The 19,172-nt window shown below is 41.2% G+C and overlaps 1 protein-coding gene across 2 annotated transcripts in view; it reads left to right on the top strand.

Annotated features, from left to right (window-relative positions):
- The window catches only part of dscama (Down syndrome cell adhesion molecule a), a gene marked incomplete at both ends in the record, with an annotated part of 97,193 nt that extends 83,113 nt beyond the window's left edge, over window positions 1–14,080 (top strand). Inside the window, 18 exons of one of the 2 annotated variants that reach the window (XM_083927356.1) lie at window positions 217–287; window positions 1,047–1,290; window positions 1,919–2,065; window positions 4,694–4,849; window positions 5,547–5,680; window positions 6,019–6,172; window positions 6,988–7,105; window positions 7,207–7,370; window positions 7,524–7,622; window positions 7,723–7,911; window positions 8,871–9,161; window positions 10,068–10,244; window positions 10,329–10,359; window positions 10,463–10,578; window positions 10,721–10,870; window positions 12,102–12,299; window positions 12,466–12,768; window positions 13,701–14,080. In XM_083927356.1, coding sequence (XP_083783482.1) covers window positions 217–287; window positions 1,047–1,290; window positions 1,919–2,065; window positions 4,694–4,849; window positions 5,547–5,680; window positions 6,019–6,172; window positions 6,988–7,105; window positions 7,207–7,370; window positions 7,524–7,622; window positions 7,723–7,911; window positions 8,871–9,161; window positions 10,068–10,244; window positions 10,329–10,359; window positions 10,463–10,578; window positions 10,721–10,870; window positions 12,102–12,299; window positions 12,466–12,768; window positions 13,701–14,080 — 3,122 coding nt within the window. Of the gene's footprint in view, window positions 1–216; window positions 288–1,046; window positions 1,291–1,918; window positions 2,066–4,693; window positions 4,850–5,546; window positions 5,681–6,018; window positions 6,173–6,987; window positions 7,106–7,206; window positions 7,371–7,523; window positions 7,623–7,722; window positions 7,912–8,870; window positions 9,162–10,067; window positions 10,245–10,328; window positions 10,360–10,462; window positions 10,579–10,720; window positions 10,880–12,101; window positions 12,300–12,465; window positions 12,769–13,700 lie in introns of both variants that reach the window. The other variant, XM_083927355.1, reaches the window with a different exon arrangement.
- Window positions 14,081–19,172: the final 5,092 nt, after the last annotated feature.

Raw genomic sequence — 19,172 nt, 5'->3', positions numbered from 1 at the left:
GAGACAGGAATGGAAATTACATGAATTGAATGAAAACAAAATGATGGCATAATGTAGGATTAGAATATTGACCTGTATATATATCCAAACCACATTTCTTAGGGATATCCTGAGATATCTTGATATATTTGCACTTCTTCTTTTCTGACACTATGTGAGACAGTTGTTGGATGTGTACAGCTTAATAATATGTACATGTTGGCAATTTGATCTCAGCTCCTGATGGCCCACCTCAGGACGTGCAGCTGGAAGCCCTCTCCTCTCAGAGCATCCGAGTCACTTGGAGGGTAAGTTAATCTGCCCCTGTGGGTTAAAAGTGTGTGTATGTTTCCATGAGGTGAGTTGTGTCCAGATAGATACAGTGCTGTGAAAAAATATTTGCCCCCTGTCACTTTTTCCAAACTTTGTTGCATGGACATGTAAAGCCTGCAGCTTCATACAGAAGAGGAATCCAGGCTGGAATGACTTCCAAAGGGGCTTCAACAGATTACTGTGAAAAGGGGGCATACACTTTTCCACATGTGATATTTCAGTTTTTTATTTTTTATAAATTTGCTAATATAATAAAAATGTGCTAAAAATTTAAAATCTTTAATTCACCAAAGTTTGGAAAAAGTGACGGTGGGCAAATACTTTTTCCCAGCACTGTACATTCAGGGATGACAGCAGCGAGGTCTGGCTTCTGGCTGAAATATTGCTGTTTCAAAGCCCCGGAGAATTTCAGCACTGTTCTCTCCTGTAAGTCAGTGAGTCTTTGAACTCAACATTTAACCTGCTACTGCTCCAAGATTAAAGCCGTACTGGTCAGCTCCCAGCTGAGACTTTGGTAGGCTGTTCCTGAATAGATAAAGATGTATCTACAGTATTTGTTGCTATAATCAGCCTTTATGGTGGTTTAGGTGAGGTGGCCCATTTTCTTTCTGTTATTATTTCCATCATGTGTACAGATACCTTGGCCTTTGGTCTAATTCAAATTGTGTGTAGATCCAAGGGGGACAACCCGTTCAACCCATTGTCTCAAATAACCCGTGTCATTCCCTTGTCAGGCGCCCAAGAAGCACCTCCAGAATGGAGCCATCAAAGGCTACCAGGTAGGCTACAGGGAGTACAGCTCTGGTGGAAACTACCAGTTCAGTGTGATCAGCGTGGAGACCACAGGGGACAATGCAGAAAGCCTGGCGCTGGACAACCTGAAGAAGTTCACCCAGTATGGAGTCGTGGTGCAAGCTAGCAACAGCGCTGGGACAGGGCCCTCTTCCACAGAGGTGGCTGCTACCACGCTGGAAGACGGTAAGACAGTAGTTGTGATGATGTACGGCAGTCCTTTACAGTCCCCTTCACACTTTCAACTTCCAGCTATACCCCCCACCCCTGCGCTCTTATATGATTTTACGTCAGTTTGCATACCTCGGAGTTACATTTTGGGAACCAGTGATGTACAGAATATTCTCAATAAAGCCATCAAAGGAAAGAATGTCTGACACGACATTTTAAAGAGACATTTGCTAAAGGGTTACACTTAGGAATATCACAAAAAAACAATAGGTATTCTACAAAGATGTTATTTCTTTGAGTTGATCTTTATTAAATCAGGCAGTCTCATTAAGATTAATATCTCTTTTCCAATAGAGACCTGAGAACAAGGGACATTTACAATAACATAGACACACAATTATACAATATTAAGGGATTAGAAACAGTTACAAGAATCAAGATATTAGATGTGTTCAGTGTATGTGGATTCAGGGGCAATACCAACACAGCAGAGGCAGGCAGCGTGGTTTCATTTTGGAGAGATTTGTGAGGATATATCACAGCCTAGTGGAGATCAGAGGGTGCTGCCACATGGTGTCACTCATGTAGTTTCTACTGAGAGTTGTTCATAGTCTGCTTCTGCCTCCTGGTTGTTCCCCCTCAGTGCCCAGTCGTCCTCCAGAGAACGTCCAGGCCACAGCCACGTCTCCAGAGGTCATCTCTCTGTCCTGGCTGACCCCTCCCAAGGACGCTCTGAACGGCAACCTGCTTGGCTTCAGGGTCATCTACTGGGCCAACCTGCCTGATGGAGGTACACAGTTATAGCTGCACACTTCTTAAAAGACATTACCTGTTATTTACGTTGTCCACAGAAATCTGCACTTGGTCATCAGTATATTTGGGAGAAATTAAAAGCTTGATTGCATTTTAAATCAGGAACTGAAGTGCTCTTGAAATATAACAACCTTGGCAACCTTGACATCGCAGGTGATCTGTAGTACTGCTATGCAGCTACAGTATTTTTCCATGTTGTGTTTGCCTTTGTACACACATGCACATACAGGCAACCTGATAAACACTCCTTCCAATGATGTCACACTATTCCACTGATCAACAGGTGGCGGTAACACACCATACTATGCTGCAATGTGCTAGCAAAAGCAGAGAAGAAGAAAACTGCAAGTTTGTAAACATGGATGTAAAAAAAGGCTGGATTTAAAAAACTGTTCTATGAGAATTAAGATGCTCTTGACACATTTGTAAGAACTCAAGGATAGACACAATGCATTTTGGTTACTAAGACTGAATGTAAACATTACTCCAGAGGGTCCCTTTAAGAGTCTACTCAGGACCAGTCAGAGCAGAGTTACATAACACTGTCTCTAGTAGAAAAAAATATATTATACAAGAACAACAAACATTCAGTCAAATCTAATACATTAGTCACAAAAACTATAAAACAAATAGGTCATTAAAACTACTGAATTCAATTCAAAGAAGAGTAGAAATACGTAGAAGAGGTAAGTAGAGATAAGTAGTAGGTAAATAAATAATATACAATATTACTTTCCCAAAATGATTTAAATGGCAGTGGTTTTCTGACCAGCAATTCAATTGTTATTTTCTTAATAATGAATAAAACTGTCAAACTGAAACATAAATACCAATACTTCAGTTAATGTGAGTCTGTATATATATATATTTCCATCTCTGCTGAAAGCAAAGGTTTTGAGCTAAAAATGGTGTAATGCTTTGTTTATGTATGAGTATATAATTAGTTAGCTATAGCTTGTAGTTACCCAGGTGTATTGTGGGTATCTGAGTTAGCTCCTCTAGCCAAAAGACTGCATGGTCCTGTTAAATTCAGACATCATGCCATGCCGTTGTCACATGCCGAGTTTGTGTCAGTAGGATTGGTTGTGACAGCACGATTACCTTTGACCCCTGCACTGTCACTTCATGTTGGCTTGCCTACAGAACATGAACACTCCAGACTTGACAGCCAGGACTAGTTTGCACGGTAACAGTCCATAGCTCTGTGGGTACATTATCATTAAGTTCACTTTCAGTGTTATTATTTATAAATGGTTTGGCTTATATTGTATGTCAATTATATAATTTATATGTATATATAACGGCCAATACTCCACACTTACCATGCAGTCAAACTGTTCATTATGCATTCCATCCAAGACAAGAGCAGCTCATCAGAATGTAATTGTACTGACCAGCAGAGGGAGATACAAACTCTTTCTAACTAACAGTGGTACAAGTTGTATCAGTGCACCAGTGTTGTTGGAATGAGCTTAGTGTCACAAGACTTGAACAGTTCAGAGTTATATTAAGGTTACGCTGGATAATTTCATGTGATTGGACTGCTCCACATACATGCATACATGTACTGTAATGTATGCAAATGTGAGCTTAAAAGACCATAAAATACTGCATTTGTGTTTCTTCATTATAATACTACTGAGCTCCACAAAACTCCAACAAGAGCCATGATGAGAGCCAGTTTACAGCTCAGTTTGTTTTGTCTCTGCTTCGGATTGAAATGTGCAATGCACACAAACACCTTTTTCCTTGGCACTTGGAAGAATGTACACATTTCACCTGTAATAGTCCTGCACTGCTAAACATTTGCCTAGAGAAGTCACTTCCTGTCAACTCTAATTAGACTTATGGCTTTCAATCACATGTCAAAGGAGATCATTGAGAGCATTGTTCCCTGTTTGAACCATTTTTTCGGTGTCAGCAAATACAGTCAAATGGGCTTAAAAGCCTGCGTCTGAAGCAGAAAATGAAAATAATAAAATGTAGGTAAAGAAAAAACAATTTACAAAAAAATGAGTTGATGACAAGACAACATACACGAAACACACATTAAGCTACAAATGCACTCTTTTGTGTTTCCTGTAGCTTTAATCAACTAATGGTTTCAGATTTAAAAATGGTGTTTTCATTTTTGTGTCTGGACAGTATTACTGGATATCAAGGCAAACACCTACACACACACATCAGGTATAATGGCATTTACTATGCAGTAAAATGAGGCAGAAGAAGCATTGTTAAATAGTGATATGGACAGAGAGTGACACAGAGGCATCGATAATTCAAACCCCAACAGCTGAGGGTAGCAGGTTAGCAGTCAAGGCCGTCCACCACAGCAGACCTTGGTCTCAGGGTTGTTTAAACTTTGTGATTGAATATGACGTTATATCCAAGGCTGCTCTGTGACACCTTTATGCCTGCTATCTACTTTTATGAATTTGATCTGCTGCATAATACGGTATATTAGTCAAATGGTCGGACCAGTGGCAGGCTGCCATATCACTGGCTTTATTTTCAATAAGTAACCTGCATAGGATGAGGACTTTGACCTGTCATTAAATTTGACTTTAGTCTCCCACTCTCTCCTGTCCTGTTTTCTATCCATCAGAGCTCGGAGAGATCAGGAACGTGACAACCTCCAAGCCTTCTCTGGAGCTGGATGGACTGGAGAAGTACACCAACTACAGCATCCAGGTGTTGACCTTCACCAGAGCTGGAGACGGTGTTCGTAGTGAACAGATTTACACTCGCACCAAGGAGGATGGTAGGAAGATTTACTCAATTCTCCAAATAAAATCCCTGAGCAGCAGTGACATGGAGAGTTTGTGTATCACTCAAGCTGTTTTACAGATATGCTCAGACTTCGGTATAGTGTAGATCCAAAGGGTTTTTATTTTGTGTGGGTGGGGTGAAATGGCAAGCATAATCAGACACAGACTTGAATGAGACCTTTTATGTCTCTCGATAAAACATCTTTGTTGAGACGCCTCGGGTCTTTTGACCAATCAGAATCCAGATAACAGCATTGTCTTCTTTTCCATGGATTAACTTTTTGCGGTGCTAACTTACAATTTTGGGGTAAATAAAGTAGTATAAAATAGAATTAGATATTTACTCAAGTAAAGTACAAGTACAGTACTTAGTTACTTTCCACCACTGGCACAAGGCCCGTGCACCCCCTCCCCCCATTAAATGGAGAAATGTCAGTGTTGCCAAATGGAGAATATTTTGCTGTAGTGAATGAACCCCTTCGGTAAAAATGGGAGCGGCAGGCTCTTAAATATGCTTATTAAGTGGAGCGCTGTAATTGTAACTTTCATGAAGCAGGCACTCCTATAGAATATGGATGGCCATCTGTTATGGTGCTTTATAATCACTGCAAAAAGCACCATAAAATCTTCTGAGTAATAATATTAGCTTAATGTGGTAAATATATCAACTTGATCATCTTTTCCTTTCAGTTCCTGGGCCTCCTGCGGGCGTGAAGGCAGCAGCTGCATCAAACTCAGTGGTGTTTGTGTCCTGGCTTCCTCCTCTCAAAGTGAACGGCATCATCAGGAAATACACTGTTTTCTGCTCCAACCCACACCCCACGGTATGACCGCTTAGAAGAATATGAAATATGATATTTAGTCCTTTGACATGATTATAGTTCCTGTATTAAAGCTATGAACAATTTAGCATTTTGAATTGGGTGAGCTGCTCATTTGGGACCATGTTACTTAACTAGCATAACTCATAAGGATGGTGTCAATATAACATATATCATGTATTCTATATTATATATAATATATTCTATAGCCCTTAAAATAACAAAACCAACACAAGCATAGAATATAACCAGACTTTTCATTTAACATTAAATCAGCATTTAATGTTGATGGAAATATGACCTGCAAGTTCTGACCGTGCTGAATGTCTTCCTTCACCCAGGTGAGCAGTGAGTTTGAGGCGGCCCCCGACGTGTTCTTCTACCGCATCCCAAACCTGAGCAGGAACCGTCAGTACAGTATCTGGGTGGTGGCCGTCACTGCTGCAGGCCGTGGAAACGCCAGTGAAATCATCACTGTCAAACCCATGGCTGAGGGTAGGTGGAGCAGATCTGTGGTGCAGTGCACTCTCCTGTATCCCACCTTTGATCCATAGGCAGATTGCCTGATTTACTGGTAAATAAAAAAACTGCCAAGTAAGGTTTATGTCAGCCTGAAAAAGGCAAATGGTGAGCTATTCTATGTGCCTTAAGGGACTATAATGTGCAAGATGGGATGTGTACGTATGCACAAGTTGAAACACAAGTGCTACAATAGCAACGAAGAAGCAAATCGCAGCATTTGGCAGCATACAAGGTAAAATGATTGCACTAGGTCCAATCCTTTATATAATATTTCAAAACTCTGTGCAGCACAGTAAGTAAATTAAAATTCAAACAGGGTCCCTTGTTGAGGATTATCCTGCTTGACCCTCTTACCCCAACTCTCTTCCACATGTGGCTGCGAGAAAAAGTAGCTTATTCCTAGCATCTCCTTATACGAAGACCAGTAGGGGAGCATCAGCTGAATGTAAATAACCCTGTCAACATTTAACATGCTTGGTGAGAGCTGATAAGCTGATTGCAAATGCACATAGACCCTGCGGTGTCTGGAGTCAGGACCCACGGCTCCTATCAGGACTTTCACATCCTGTCTGAGGTCTAGGTGATGGATGTCCCCCTTCCCTACGCCACTGCTCAAATGGAGAGAGAAACACCATCAGAGTGTGGCCCTGAGCATGTTTCCCTGACTCAGTGAGCTAAAGGGTTAGAGAGTATATGAAAGGACAACTCATTCTGAAATCATTTAGAAAACAACAACACATTTGTTACTGCAAACAGTGGGCTGATGAAGCATGTGTGTGTTTTTGCAGCTCCGGCTCGGATCCTGACCTTCAACAGGACAGTAACAACCCCCTGGATGAGGGACATTGTGCTGCCTTGTAAAGCAGTGGGTGATCCATCCCCAACCATCAAGTGGCTGAAGGAGATGTGAGTACAGTAGAAGGTGTTAAGGTGCTGCAGTAGGTGTTTTATCTCTTCAAAGTAACCATGACACTGAAAACAGAATTCTAAACACATCTCTGTTTCAGCAATGGAACCCCAGCACCTGTTGTGATTGACAGTCGGCGCAGCGTCCATGGTAACGGCAGCCTTGTTATTCGCACAGTGAAAGCAGAGGATTCTGGGAACTATACTTGTGTGGCCAGTAACAGCTTTGGGTCGGACAAGATCATCCTCAACCTGCAAGTTCAAGGTAAGACATACGACGACTCTGTATCAACCCTGAGGCCCATCAGAATGTAGAATACCGACACACACAGGTGGTGTTTTGAGCCTGCTGCACCTGTGGACTGGTGTTACATATTTATAGTCCTTATAATCACTTTTTTGTGGGCCTTTTCTTTAGTTCCACCTGACCAGCCTCGCCTCACAGTAACCAAGACAACCACCACTTCAATAACCCTGTCCTGGATCCCTGGTGACAACGGAGGCAGCTCCATAAGAGGTGAGACAGACAAAAACCTGTTTGTCTTTTTCAGTGTTTTTGTTTCTGTTGTTTTTTTTTCTTCATTAGCATTCATTTCCCCCCACGTGTCCGTTTCCAGGCTACATTCTGCAGTACTCAGAGGATAACAGCGAGCAGTGGGGGAACTTCGCCATCAGTCCCAGTGAGCGATCCTATCGGCTGGAGAACCTCAAGTGTGGCACCTGGTACAAGTTCACACTCACAGCCCAGAATGCAGTGGGGCCAGGACGCATCAGTGAGATCATCGAAGCAAAGACCCATGGGAAAGGTATGAACAAACAGGCACATAATATTCATCATTTAGATTTTGATCTGCAGTCCTTATCCTTATAAGTGGAGGAATCATAGTAGTGGTTTGACACTGAAATATTCATTTATTTATTTATTGATGAGACTTTCCTGAGGCATAATCATTAGGCACGTGATGAATACAGTATAGTTTTCTAATAACATATACTATAATGCCCTTTTAAATAAGAGGAAAAACCCCTGCTTGAAGAATGAATTATGATACAATAAAGCGATTTATGATTTTTGATTGCCTTTTTCTTTCCTAATATTATAATTGAATATAAAATGAACCAGTCACTATGAAATGTAGCGTAACTTGTTAAAACAAGGAACATTTTATTAGCGCTCTAATGTTCAATGGAATTAATGGACGTAAAAGTAATAAGCAACTATTTTGATGATTGATTTTATTATTAAAGCGTCATTTAAGGAAAAAGGCCAGAAGGCTTCGGCTTCAGTTTTCTGTTTTCAAGCCTTCTACAGAATTGATCAGCTTTTGAATTGTTGACAAAAAGACATTTGAAGACATCAGCTTTGACTGTGTGATTACATGATTCATTGAATAAAGAATCAGCAGATTAATGGACATAACTGTTAGTTAGAACCCTACATTTCTTCTTGTTCTTTGTGATTGTTTTATTGGATCATTTTCATTCCCCACTATGCACATCGGCTGCTGGCATTCTTAATAAAAATAATAATAATAATAACAATAATAATAATAATAATACATTTTATTTGTATTGCACTTTACATTCAACAATCTCAAAGTGCTACAGAGCAGAATAGAAAACAATTAAAATTAAAAAGAAAAATTAGTAATAAGTTTAAAGGAGAACATATAAAAGGCATTTAGCAAAATGCTTTGTTGTACAGGTAGGTACAGGCTCTTTCTCTCTTAACACACTGACCCTTTTCCCTCCCTTCTCTCTACAGAACCTCAGTACTCTAAAGAACAGGAGCTATTCACTAGCATCAACGCCACTCGGGTCAAGCTCAACCTGAATGGCTGGAATAACGGCGGATGCCCAATCACCTCCTTCACTTTGGAGTACCGGCCTGTAGACTTGCCCACATGGACTACGGCACAGCGCACCTCCCTCACCAAGAGTTATATCCTGTATGACCTGCAGGAGGCCACCTGGTACGAGCTGCAGATGAAAGTCTACAACAGCGCCGGCTACGCTGAGAAGAGAGTCAAGTTTGCAACACTCAGCTATGATGGCAGTGAGTTAACACAGTAGCAGGGGACGATACTGTTTCACACCTCATTTCTTGCCTCTTGAAAGTAGCAGGGAACTGTACCTGCATGATTCAGCAGCAGCTGCAGAGGTTGTATAATAGGAACAGTGACACTGATGGTTGAACAAGAAGACAATCTAGTATAAAGCACCTATGTTAACTGTAGCATACTGAGTCTGGCTAACAGAAGTAGTTTGAGGCAAAGAGGATTACATAAAATAAAACTGTAAAGCGTTTGGATAAAAGCGCTATATAAATAATATACCACGAAGACCATACACTTCACTTTCACCTTCACTAACGTCCTGGAGCTGAAGAGAACAATCAGGCTGAGCATTTAGCTATGCAGGGTGGGTTCATTTGCATTTCAGTACAGTTTGGCAGAATGGGAAACAGGTATTGCTAGTGATGTCTAACTGAAGCTTCATGAACCATGTTCATTATTTGAGTCCACAAGTTGGAGCTCTCTGTTCAACAAAGGGTTGAAAACACAATGGATCACCATTAATGGGGCCCTTTTCTTTAAAACAAGAGCTTCATCAAGTGGGCTCAACAAATACAACTAATGCTTCATGAAGCTTAGTTTGGACATCACTAGGTATTACTGCCCATTCGGTAAACCGTTCACAATAGAGAAAACAGAGTGAAGCAGCTTGTGGGGGATCACTGTACATGATTACATGATTGCTTGTGGAAAAATGATAAACTCTTGAGCCGCTTGCTGATGGTCTCGATGGAATAACTCATTTAGCAGCTATCATTCAATGACACAAATCAAATGGTTTTATTTTTGGGATTCCTACAACAACTGTGATGTAAATAATGTATAAAGGCCCATGTGGGTTGAGCACTAGTATCTGTCATAACTGGAATCATATGACTTCTCCACAGGTACCATCGCACCTCTGGTGAAGGCACCCAATGTGAGTGAGGAAAACTCTGGGGGCGGGGAAGGTTTGAAGATGATGGTGACCATTTCCTGTGTGTTGGTGGGCATTGTTGTAATCTTTATCGGGCTGCTGGTGCTGAGGAGGAGGAGGAGAGAGCAGAGGCTCAAGAGGCTCCGAGGTGAGAGGAGAGAAGTCATCGACAGATTTTACCGTCTGTTCCCTCATGTTCAACAAGTCAAATGATTTTCTGTTTGTTTTCCAGATGCAAAAAGTTTGGCTGAGATGCTCATGAGGTAAGAACGGTCCCAGAGTATCTCCGTATGCACACAGCACTTTAGTTCATTACGACGTGAGTTTCTGATAACAAAGCATTTTCTTTTGTTTTTTGCTCTTCAGTAAAAACACACGTCCAGCAGAGCCAGTTAACAAACAGCAACAGACGCTCCGCATGCACATTGACATCCCAAGAGCCCAGCTCCTGATCGAGGAGAGAGACACCATGGAAACTGTTGGTAAGCACACAGCTGTGTGTACACACTATAGTCTACTGCTGCCCTTTAAGAAACTGCATGTTTTTTTTTGTTTTTCAGTAATGCATACAGAAAACAAACCTAGTCATTGTAGTGCTAAGCTTGTTTTTGTTTGTTTTGTCAGACGACAGATCTACTGTGTTACTGACCGATAACGACTTCGGGGAGACCCAGAAACAGAAGTCGTCCACAGTCACCCACACAGTCCACTACCAGTCCCTGTCCCAGGCCACCGGTCCACTGGTAGATGTGTCTGATGCCAGACCAGGAACCAGTAAGTCCAGTACGGACGCTTTTTCTTTTACTTTATAAGACATAAAATACAATACATATGTTTTTGTTTTTCCTTTTTGTGTTTTTCCTTCAGTTATTTTGTTGTTGTTTTTTTACTTTGACTTGTCTTTTGTTTACCTCTGGTGTATGTTGAATGCATTTGTACAAAATGAAGCGACGCCTGCAAGCGATTTCAGGAGTCACCTACACACACAAACAACATACTCCTCACACTGCAACACACATACAGTATTAACATACACCCTTGGGAGCATGTACTTAAAGGTACCCTGTGGAGTTTTCTTGTAAACAAATATTTCAAAAACAATTTCCTTCCTCATAAAACCTTTGCCCAGCCAAGTTTTATTTTATATCCTATATTGTTCAGTCTTGTTTTTCTTCACTGCCTTTGCTGGCACATTGCTGCAAATCTTTGCACATTGCCAACTGTGCAAAGATATACATTGACTGAATTGTTGGTTCAGCCTTCAGCTTTCAGCCTTCTCCTTTATCAGTGGGTATATCATTTCTTATAGAAAAATAGGTTCTTCTGGCAGGTATGATAAAACGGACGCTGGAGGTTTTTTTGTTTGTCTTCGTCTTATTCTCAGTATGTCAGCCTCTATTATTCGTAGAAGTGTGGTGAGATATCGTCCCATGAGATCTCAGGATATTAAAATGTGACGATATTTCTCGTTGAGGTGGAAAGTTGTCTCTCAATATCAATACATGAGACAGTGACAAGGGGACAGATAAGACAGGAACAATAGCATATGTAAGCAGTGTAAGAAAAAAGTGCTGTAAGCAGCGTAAAACAAAAACATAACAAGTGAGCCCATGTAGCTTCTATAACATCAAGCTACAAGTTATAGGCTCAGTGTCGGCACCTGACGAACCCGAAGTCTCTGAATACGACGAGTAGAGAGAACGGTTTGGTCTCTGCTGTCAGCAGCTCCTGAGCTGAGTGACAGCTGCTGGATAACCTGCCTTCAACTGCTGACTGACAGAAATTTACTAAACCAAAACAGTTTTCATGTCGGCTCCATGGGAAGGAATCAGCAGTGTTGGCTTTTGGATGGCTGCATGTGTCCAGAAAAGAAAGTTGCAGGTTTTAATGTTGGTGGTAACTGATATCAGATGCAGGGAATGTGTTACAATTACCATTGTTATAATGAGCTCATTAGGTTAAGTCATGTCCTTCCCATGACCTTCATTCTCCTCCTCTTTGTCAGACCCGACAGCTCGCCGCACAGCCAAAGCCGGCCCAGCTGCTCGCAACCGCTACGCCAGCCAGTGGACCCTGAACCGCCCACATCCCCCTGTCTCCTCCCACACTCTCAGCACTGACTGGAGGCTGCCCACTCCTAGAGTTGCAGGCTCTGTTGACAAGGAAAGTGACAGCTACAGCGTCAGCCCATCTCAGGACACAGGTAAGCAACACATCTGGGTAGATGTTTCAAGTGTGACAGTCTAACACTAATCATCACCTCTAACAGTGAATCAGTATCAGTTGACAATTCTAACAAAGTTACATCCCAATAATTCAGCCACTAACTCTTGACACTAATCCCTCCACTAACCCCGGCCCATGTCCAGACCGAGCACGGAGCAGTATGGTGTCAACAGAGAGCGCGTCCTCCACCTATGAGGAGCTCGCCAGAGCCTATGAGCACGCCAAGATGGAGGAGCAGCTGCGCCACGCCAAATTCACCATCACCGAATGCTTCATCTCTGACACTTCCTCAGAGCAGATGACGGCAGGCACCAACGACTACACCGACAGCCTGACCTCCAGCACACCGTCCGAATCAGGCATCTGCCGCTTCACTGCTTCCCCGCCCAAGCCTCAGGACGTCAGCCGGGTCATGAACATGGCTGTGCCCAAGGCCCACAGACCGGGTGAGGCCACAGATCTGTCACAACCTGAACCCCCATGGCATGCTAACCTTTTGTTACAACTAGCCTCATTAGGGTGCTGATAACACTAATCTCTAAACTTCAGCATCCTGTCTAATATTGAAATCCAACCATTAACTGTGCCTCTAATGCCGACAGAGAATCCAGGTGAAGTGTTATAAAATGTATTCAAGTTGATGAGTGTCTCACTTAACTAAGGCTTAAAGTCTTTAAGAGAGAAACTGAAATACCATTAAATCAAAAATCCAGTCTGATTTAAATACAATATGACATTCCAAAATATTAGGTGCTTAATATTTCACACTGCTGACTAATAATTCATGAGAACTCAATTCAAATCTTGCAGGTAGGACATTATGGCTGCTGTGTTGAAACAAAAGGAGAAAGTACATTTGATTTATTTTACCAAAACTTTGAGGGTGTACACCTAAATGAGCCACATGAATCATTTTAAAAAATAGCATCCACTGTCAGTGGAGAAGATGTGTTTAAATCCCAGACAATCCAAGTCATAGAATACAAATATTCTAAGTCTAATGGAGTCAACAGTGACATGATGGACGTTGAGGGTAAGATCTTACAGTTAAATTAGACGAGGTCAGTGTCAGAGCGAGGACACAGGAGAACAGCCTTCATGTTTTTGTGATCATGCTGAATAAACTACTGATGTATTGCTTTGATGAGCTGACACAGCTGTTTATCCATCACCTGTGAGGTGAAGGTGAGTAAAAAGATGCTCTTTCTAGGACCAAGTCTTCTAAAACAAACACATGGAGTCAGCTCCAAGTTGATCATTTTAACAGCTGTTTGATGCTATTTTAATTATTATATTTAAGAAATAAAATAAGTTAGTGTGGTCAGGTGTGCATGTGTTTTCTCCTATAACTCACTGACCCATGTGTGTTGTCCCGCAGGGGGCGAGTTGGTTCACCTTCCTCCATACCTGCGCATGGACTTCCTGTTAAACCGAGGCATGTCCTGCTCGGGGTCATCCAGGGGGACAGCTAGTGGGGAGAGAGCGGCCATGGGTCAGGCCTGTCTGGAGCCCCAGAAGAGTCGCTCACTGAAGCGGCCCTCTCGCATGGCGCCGCCAACGCCAACAGAGGCCCCTCAGGCCAGCAGGGACCCAGTGGCTCAGTGGCAGCCTGGCTCTGCAGCCACGCTCCCCCACAGAGAGGGCTCAGAGCTGGCCCAGGCCGCCAAGCTCAGCACCTCCCAGGAGTCCCTGCTGGACTCGCGAGGACATCTCAAACAGAGCAGCAACCCCTACGCAAAGTCCTATACGCTGGTATAACAGCAGGGGCACCTAGGGCGGGACTAGAACTCACTCTAACACTGGACTTAACACTCAAGTGCAGTAAACTGACTTTCACCACGCAGTTCTGTATATACGCCCCCCTCCAAGGGCGGGGTCACTTTTACTAATCTCCTTTTATTTATTTTAGAGTTTTCTTTTATCTCTTGTTTGTATTTCTTTTTTTTTTGTTTCACTTGAGAAAAAATTCACTCATCGGAAACGACTCCAGCTGGAGTTTTGCCAAACTAATTGAGTAACGAGGGAGCATTATTTATTCTTGATTATTGTTAATTCTTTATAATTAATCAGTGATTATTAATTGTTAGTTGTCAGCTATTAATGATCATTAATTATTGATTACCAAATGATCTATTATCACCATTACTACAATGTTTTCCTAAGAACCCGGACATCTTTTTTTTCTGGAGTGGAAGATGACGATTTGGAGTCATTTTTTTCCTATGGAATATCCTTCTGAAACACTGAATGAAACTCGGGAGAAATCTTGGAATGAAAGCAATTGACACCAGTCCAAACTTTTCAGCTGCTCTCAAATTGTTACTTTTTTTGAAGAAAAAAAAAATCTATTTCCTATGGATGCATGGGGACTGACCAATTAAAAGACAATGAGGATTACGATCGTGGCTGGACAGCCCAGTCGAGCATTTTGTCACACTATGAAATGATCCAATGTGAAGATTTATTATTCTTATTACTATAAATATATATATAAAAAGAGAAATCACTTTTATTTGTGGATATTACAGGGAAGAATTGATTTGGTTAATAAAGTCCTTAGTCATGTTTGCACATATCTCGTTTTAATTAGGAAATGGAGTCTCTGTTGATCTTTCTCTGTGTCCCATTCTCTGATGGTGCAATATGAAAAAAGATATGAAAAGTATATGAAAACTATTGCTCTATACTGTACTGTAATGATGAAAATAACTATGTTGTGAGTATACTTACAGGGCCGGAAAACTCCAGCTATGTATTCAGGTGTAGTTTACCACTGCTTGTTTGCCAGGGTGGTAAATGATGTTAGCTAGAATAGGGAGGGTTTAGAGAACTAATGGTTTGCACTTCACAACACCCCAACTCAAGTGTGTCCAGATAGATCCCCTTACTCTCAGTGCACTAGGTAGAGTCTTCAGGGCTCTCACTCTCCTCAGTAGATTTACTGTTGCTGCATTGCAGTGATGCTCCTCTACAGGGAAAAAAAAACGTGAGACAATCCAGCAGAATCCCCCCTTCAAACCAAACCTATAATGTCTATGGGAAATATCTAAAAAAAAATGTGGATATACGTAAGAAGCTGTTTTTTGTTCCTGTCTATCCTGGCCCATTTCTGTTCTTTCTGTTTCTATAAGTTAGCCTGAAAGGAGAAGAGTTTGATCCAAAATGCTGTGAGGTCATTCTGTCAGTCTCTATGATTAGTTTCTATGATTAACTGTCTTCATTATGATTATACATTTTAACGGAAAAAAATGTCACTTTTTATTTTTAACATGAGTGTTCACCATGGTGGCACTGGAATAAAGAGAAACTAACACAAAGTTCAAATTTGATTAATAAAATGGCTGTTCCCCAAAGTGTCCTCCACGGGTTTGACATGAGTGACTGATGGTGGTGTGGAGATAAAGCAGACACACGGAGAGCGGGTCGGGGCTCTGCTCCGTGGCTGTTTGGTTCTTGAATCTGAGGAGAACCCAAATCCTCGTCTAAATTCCATCACGACAGCAGTAAGACGCCCTAAAGGGAGGCAGCGATGTCTCAGGGTGAGATGTTTGAATGTTGGCCCGTCAGATCGTCTTCTGTAATCCTGCAGCTTCCCTGCCTGCAGATGGCAGTGTTGTAAAGAGTTATGTTGCTCACTAATCCATCCTCTTCCATTAACTTTCATCTCAAATCTTTGCAGCCACCGAAGCCTGCTGTGAGAAGAGTGCGTTTTGGAACTTGCCTCTCTCGGCGGTTACATCATCCTAACATGTTTAAAGGATACAGCAGGCATTCTGAAATCAAGACATTTGAAGAAAACACTTTTTAGGAACAGTGAATGGTGATGTAGTCTCCATTTTGTGTTATGGTGGTGTGTATTTTCTCTCCCTGCCAATAATTTCTTCCCAGAGTATGTTGGAATAAGCTCCAGCCCCCCACAAGCTAAGAAATCAGTTTCCCCACCAACAGAGCTTTAAAAGACCAGAATGTGATCCAACTACAGCCATTTGTCACGCAGGGTGTAGCTTTAAATTGGAGCTGTGTCCCAAATCACACTGATTCTTAGCAGCTTTGAATCTGTAGTGTGTTCACGCTGGAAGACAAAATATAGAATGATTTATAAATCAAAGAGGTAGGTATAGTCATGTCCCAGATCCTCCTGTTAGTCTGAAAGCTAGTTATAGTATACTGACATTATACATTAGAAAAGCCCTTAAAGCACGTGTTCATTGCCATTTTTGTTGTAGCTGTCAAAAGGCATTCAGGGAAATGTATGCAAAAAAAGTCATTCTAAAATGTGCTGAACATTCTAGGTGGCTTAGATCCATCAGTGTCTTTCATAACATCTAATCGTATTTAAATTCTGGAAATGACACCAACAGCTTATAAAGATTCATTCTAAATCTCACCACAGGTGTAAAATGTGAAGTCATAGCATTTTGAGCATTATAAAGAACTTGCTTCCTAAACTGGTTTATTAATTGATGACTTTCCAACCTGCCACCCTAAGCATGTGCCTGCTAAATGACCATGGTCTTATATCAGGAGACAGACGGGGGTTTAGAAGGAGGGTGCATCACTCAGCATGACAACACTCTGTCTGCCATAAGCCTCTGAAGTCCACAACAAATTAAGCGTGGTAACAGAGATTTATTTCCCTCTGATCAGCCAGAGAAATACGAAGCTGTCGCTGGCAGCACTGGAGAAATAATTGTAGTAACGAGTAATGAAAATGAATGCGTGTCCCAGTGCAGACGTGGAGCAATGAGCACTGCCCCTTCCTGAACAGTTTGCAGCTGACAGCTGTCATTGTCTGTTTCATTTGGTGTATTTAAATATATCTTTTCACCTATCAAATCCCTTTATTGGGTTATTGACAGAAAGTCGTCAGGGATTTATTCTAGGGTTAATCTGTTGTGGCACTGAGTAATAAAAATGCACACTCATTTCTGTTCTGTGTTCAGGTCGGTCAACAGATCAAATATGAGTGGATATAAACATATAAAGAGAGAGAGAGAGAGAGAGAGAGAGAGGGATAGATATATACACACACTGCTGTCTTATTTCCACAAGTGTACTCTTCTGTATTGTTGTGGACTGTGGTGTTGTTAAACCAGACTTATGTTTACTCTGATTAGATTCATGCAAGTTGGACAGTTTCCAGCAAGAAAAACTGGTTTATTTTAAAGCTTAAAGGTTAGTGACTCCTCCAGACTAACTCAGAACCAAGGATCTCTAAAAGAGGTTATTTCCTCCAAACTAAGAGTCATATTTCCATGGTAACAAGCAGTTACACCTGCTGACCAGTGGGACTAAGTAACAAAAGAAGAACAAAACTTCCCTCAATAAGAGCTGGAACAATCTTTTGATTATGAGTCCGATTTCAGGGAGTCAGGAACTAGATAGCTTTGTGCAACCGATGAACTTTGAATATATTAGTCGGATCTAAGCCAAAAAGTCTTTATAAAGTGGAATACTCTAAGACATGAGCCTTGACGGTTGGTGGCTAAAAAGTGTCAGTCATTCAGTTATGTTATAACTTAAATTTGCAAATTCCAATATTTAGAAGTTTCTGGGGAAATGAAACTACTGATAATGGTTGGTTGTTCAAACTGCTTAAATGTGTATAGCCAGTCATACTTGTTACTGAACCTCGTGCAGGCATTTGCACTAATGCCAGCTTGGTCATCAGACAAATATGCGGTTAAACCTTTAACCCTGGAGTATCAAAAAGTGTCTATATGTGACGAGCAGGAAATAACAAGCGGTTCAGAAACATTTCTGTAGTTTGACAAAATCCAGTATTTTATTCTGGCTATTAGACAGAGATGGATAGATAGATAGATAGATAGATAGATAGATAGATAGATAGATAGATAGATAGATAGATAGATAGATAGATAGATAGATAGATAGATAGATGGATAGATGGATAGATAGATAGATAGATAGATAGATAGATAGATAGATAGATAGATAGATAGATAGATGGATAGATGGATAGATAGATAGATTCTCATTGTAGTCACATACATGGACTGGAACAATTTTGGTAGTAATTAAATCAACTTGCACTTCTTTACAATGTCTTTATTTATTCCTCTGTGTGTGTGTGTGTATGTGTGTGTGTATGTGTGTGTGTGTGTGTGTGTGTGTGTGTGTGTGTGTGTTTGCATGCATAAGTGTGTGTGTAGTATACATGTTGGAACAATGAATCTAATCACAAGCACATCTACAGTCTACAAAAACACACAGCTCAAAGAGTTTCATGTCGTCAGATGAAAAGACGTGATGGCCTGAGGGGGAGACCTCCGACATCCCAATGCAAATTACACATTGATTTTGAAAGCATCAGTCATACGGCTTGAAAGCACTGGGCAACTGAATGAGATCATTTGACCCAGGCAGAGGGAAATGCCATAAACCAGGAGAGCCGGTAAATCTTTAGATTGTGACGCCATGCTAAGACTGTTGATGAATACATGACTCAAGTTCAAGTGTCATTCACAGCAATAGCATGTGGCTTTATATTTCCCCGGAATTAAACATTATCACTGACAATTGATGAGACGTGTGTTGTTAACATGGGCATATTACACTGAATGTGACATCAGAAAAACGTTAAGCTCTACTGCAGCTACACTTTGAAGTGTCATTAAAGTAAAAAAAAAAAACAGAATCACAATTATAGGAAAGACTTAAATCCACACATGAATGAATTTGATATTTCATGTATATAATAGTCATTATAGTAAGTTAGTAATTACACATAGACTTTCACAAAGATACTGCTTATCCCCAGATCCCCCCACCCCCCATTTTTCAGTTCATGACAGTGCAGTTTGATTGACATGCAAGGCCAGGCCCACAT

The sequence above is a fragment of the Echiichthys vipera genome, assembly GCF_963691815.1.
Source record: "Echiichthys vipera genome assembly, chromosome: 14".
Taxonomy (NCBI): Eukaryota; Metazoa; Chordata; class Actinopteri; order Perciformes; family Trachinidae; genus Echiichthys; species Echiichthys vipera.
The sequence above is the reverse complement of the archived record's forward strand: the minus strand, read 5'-3'. Positions and strand labels throughout refer to the sequence as shown.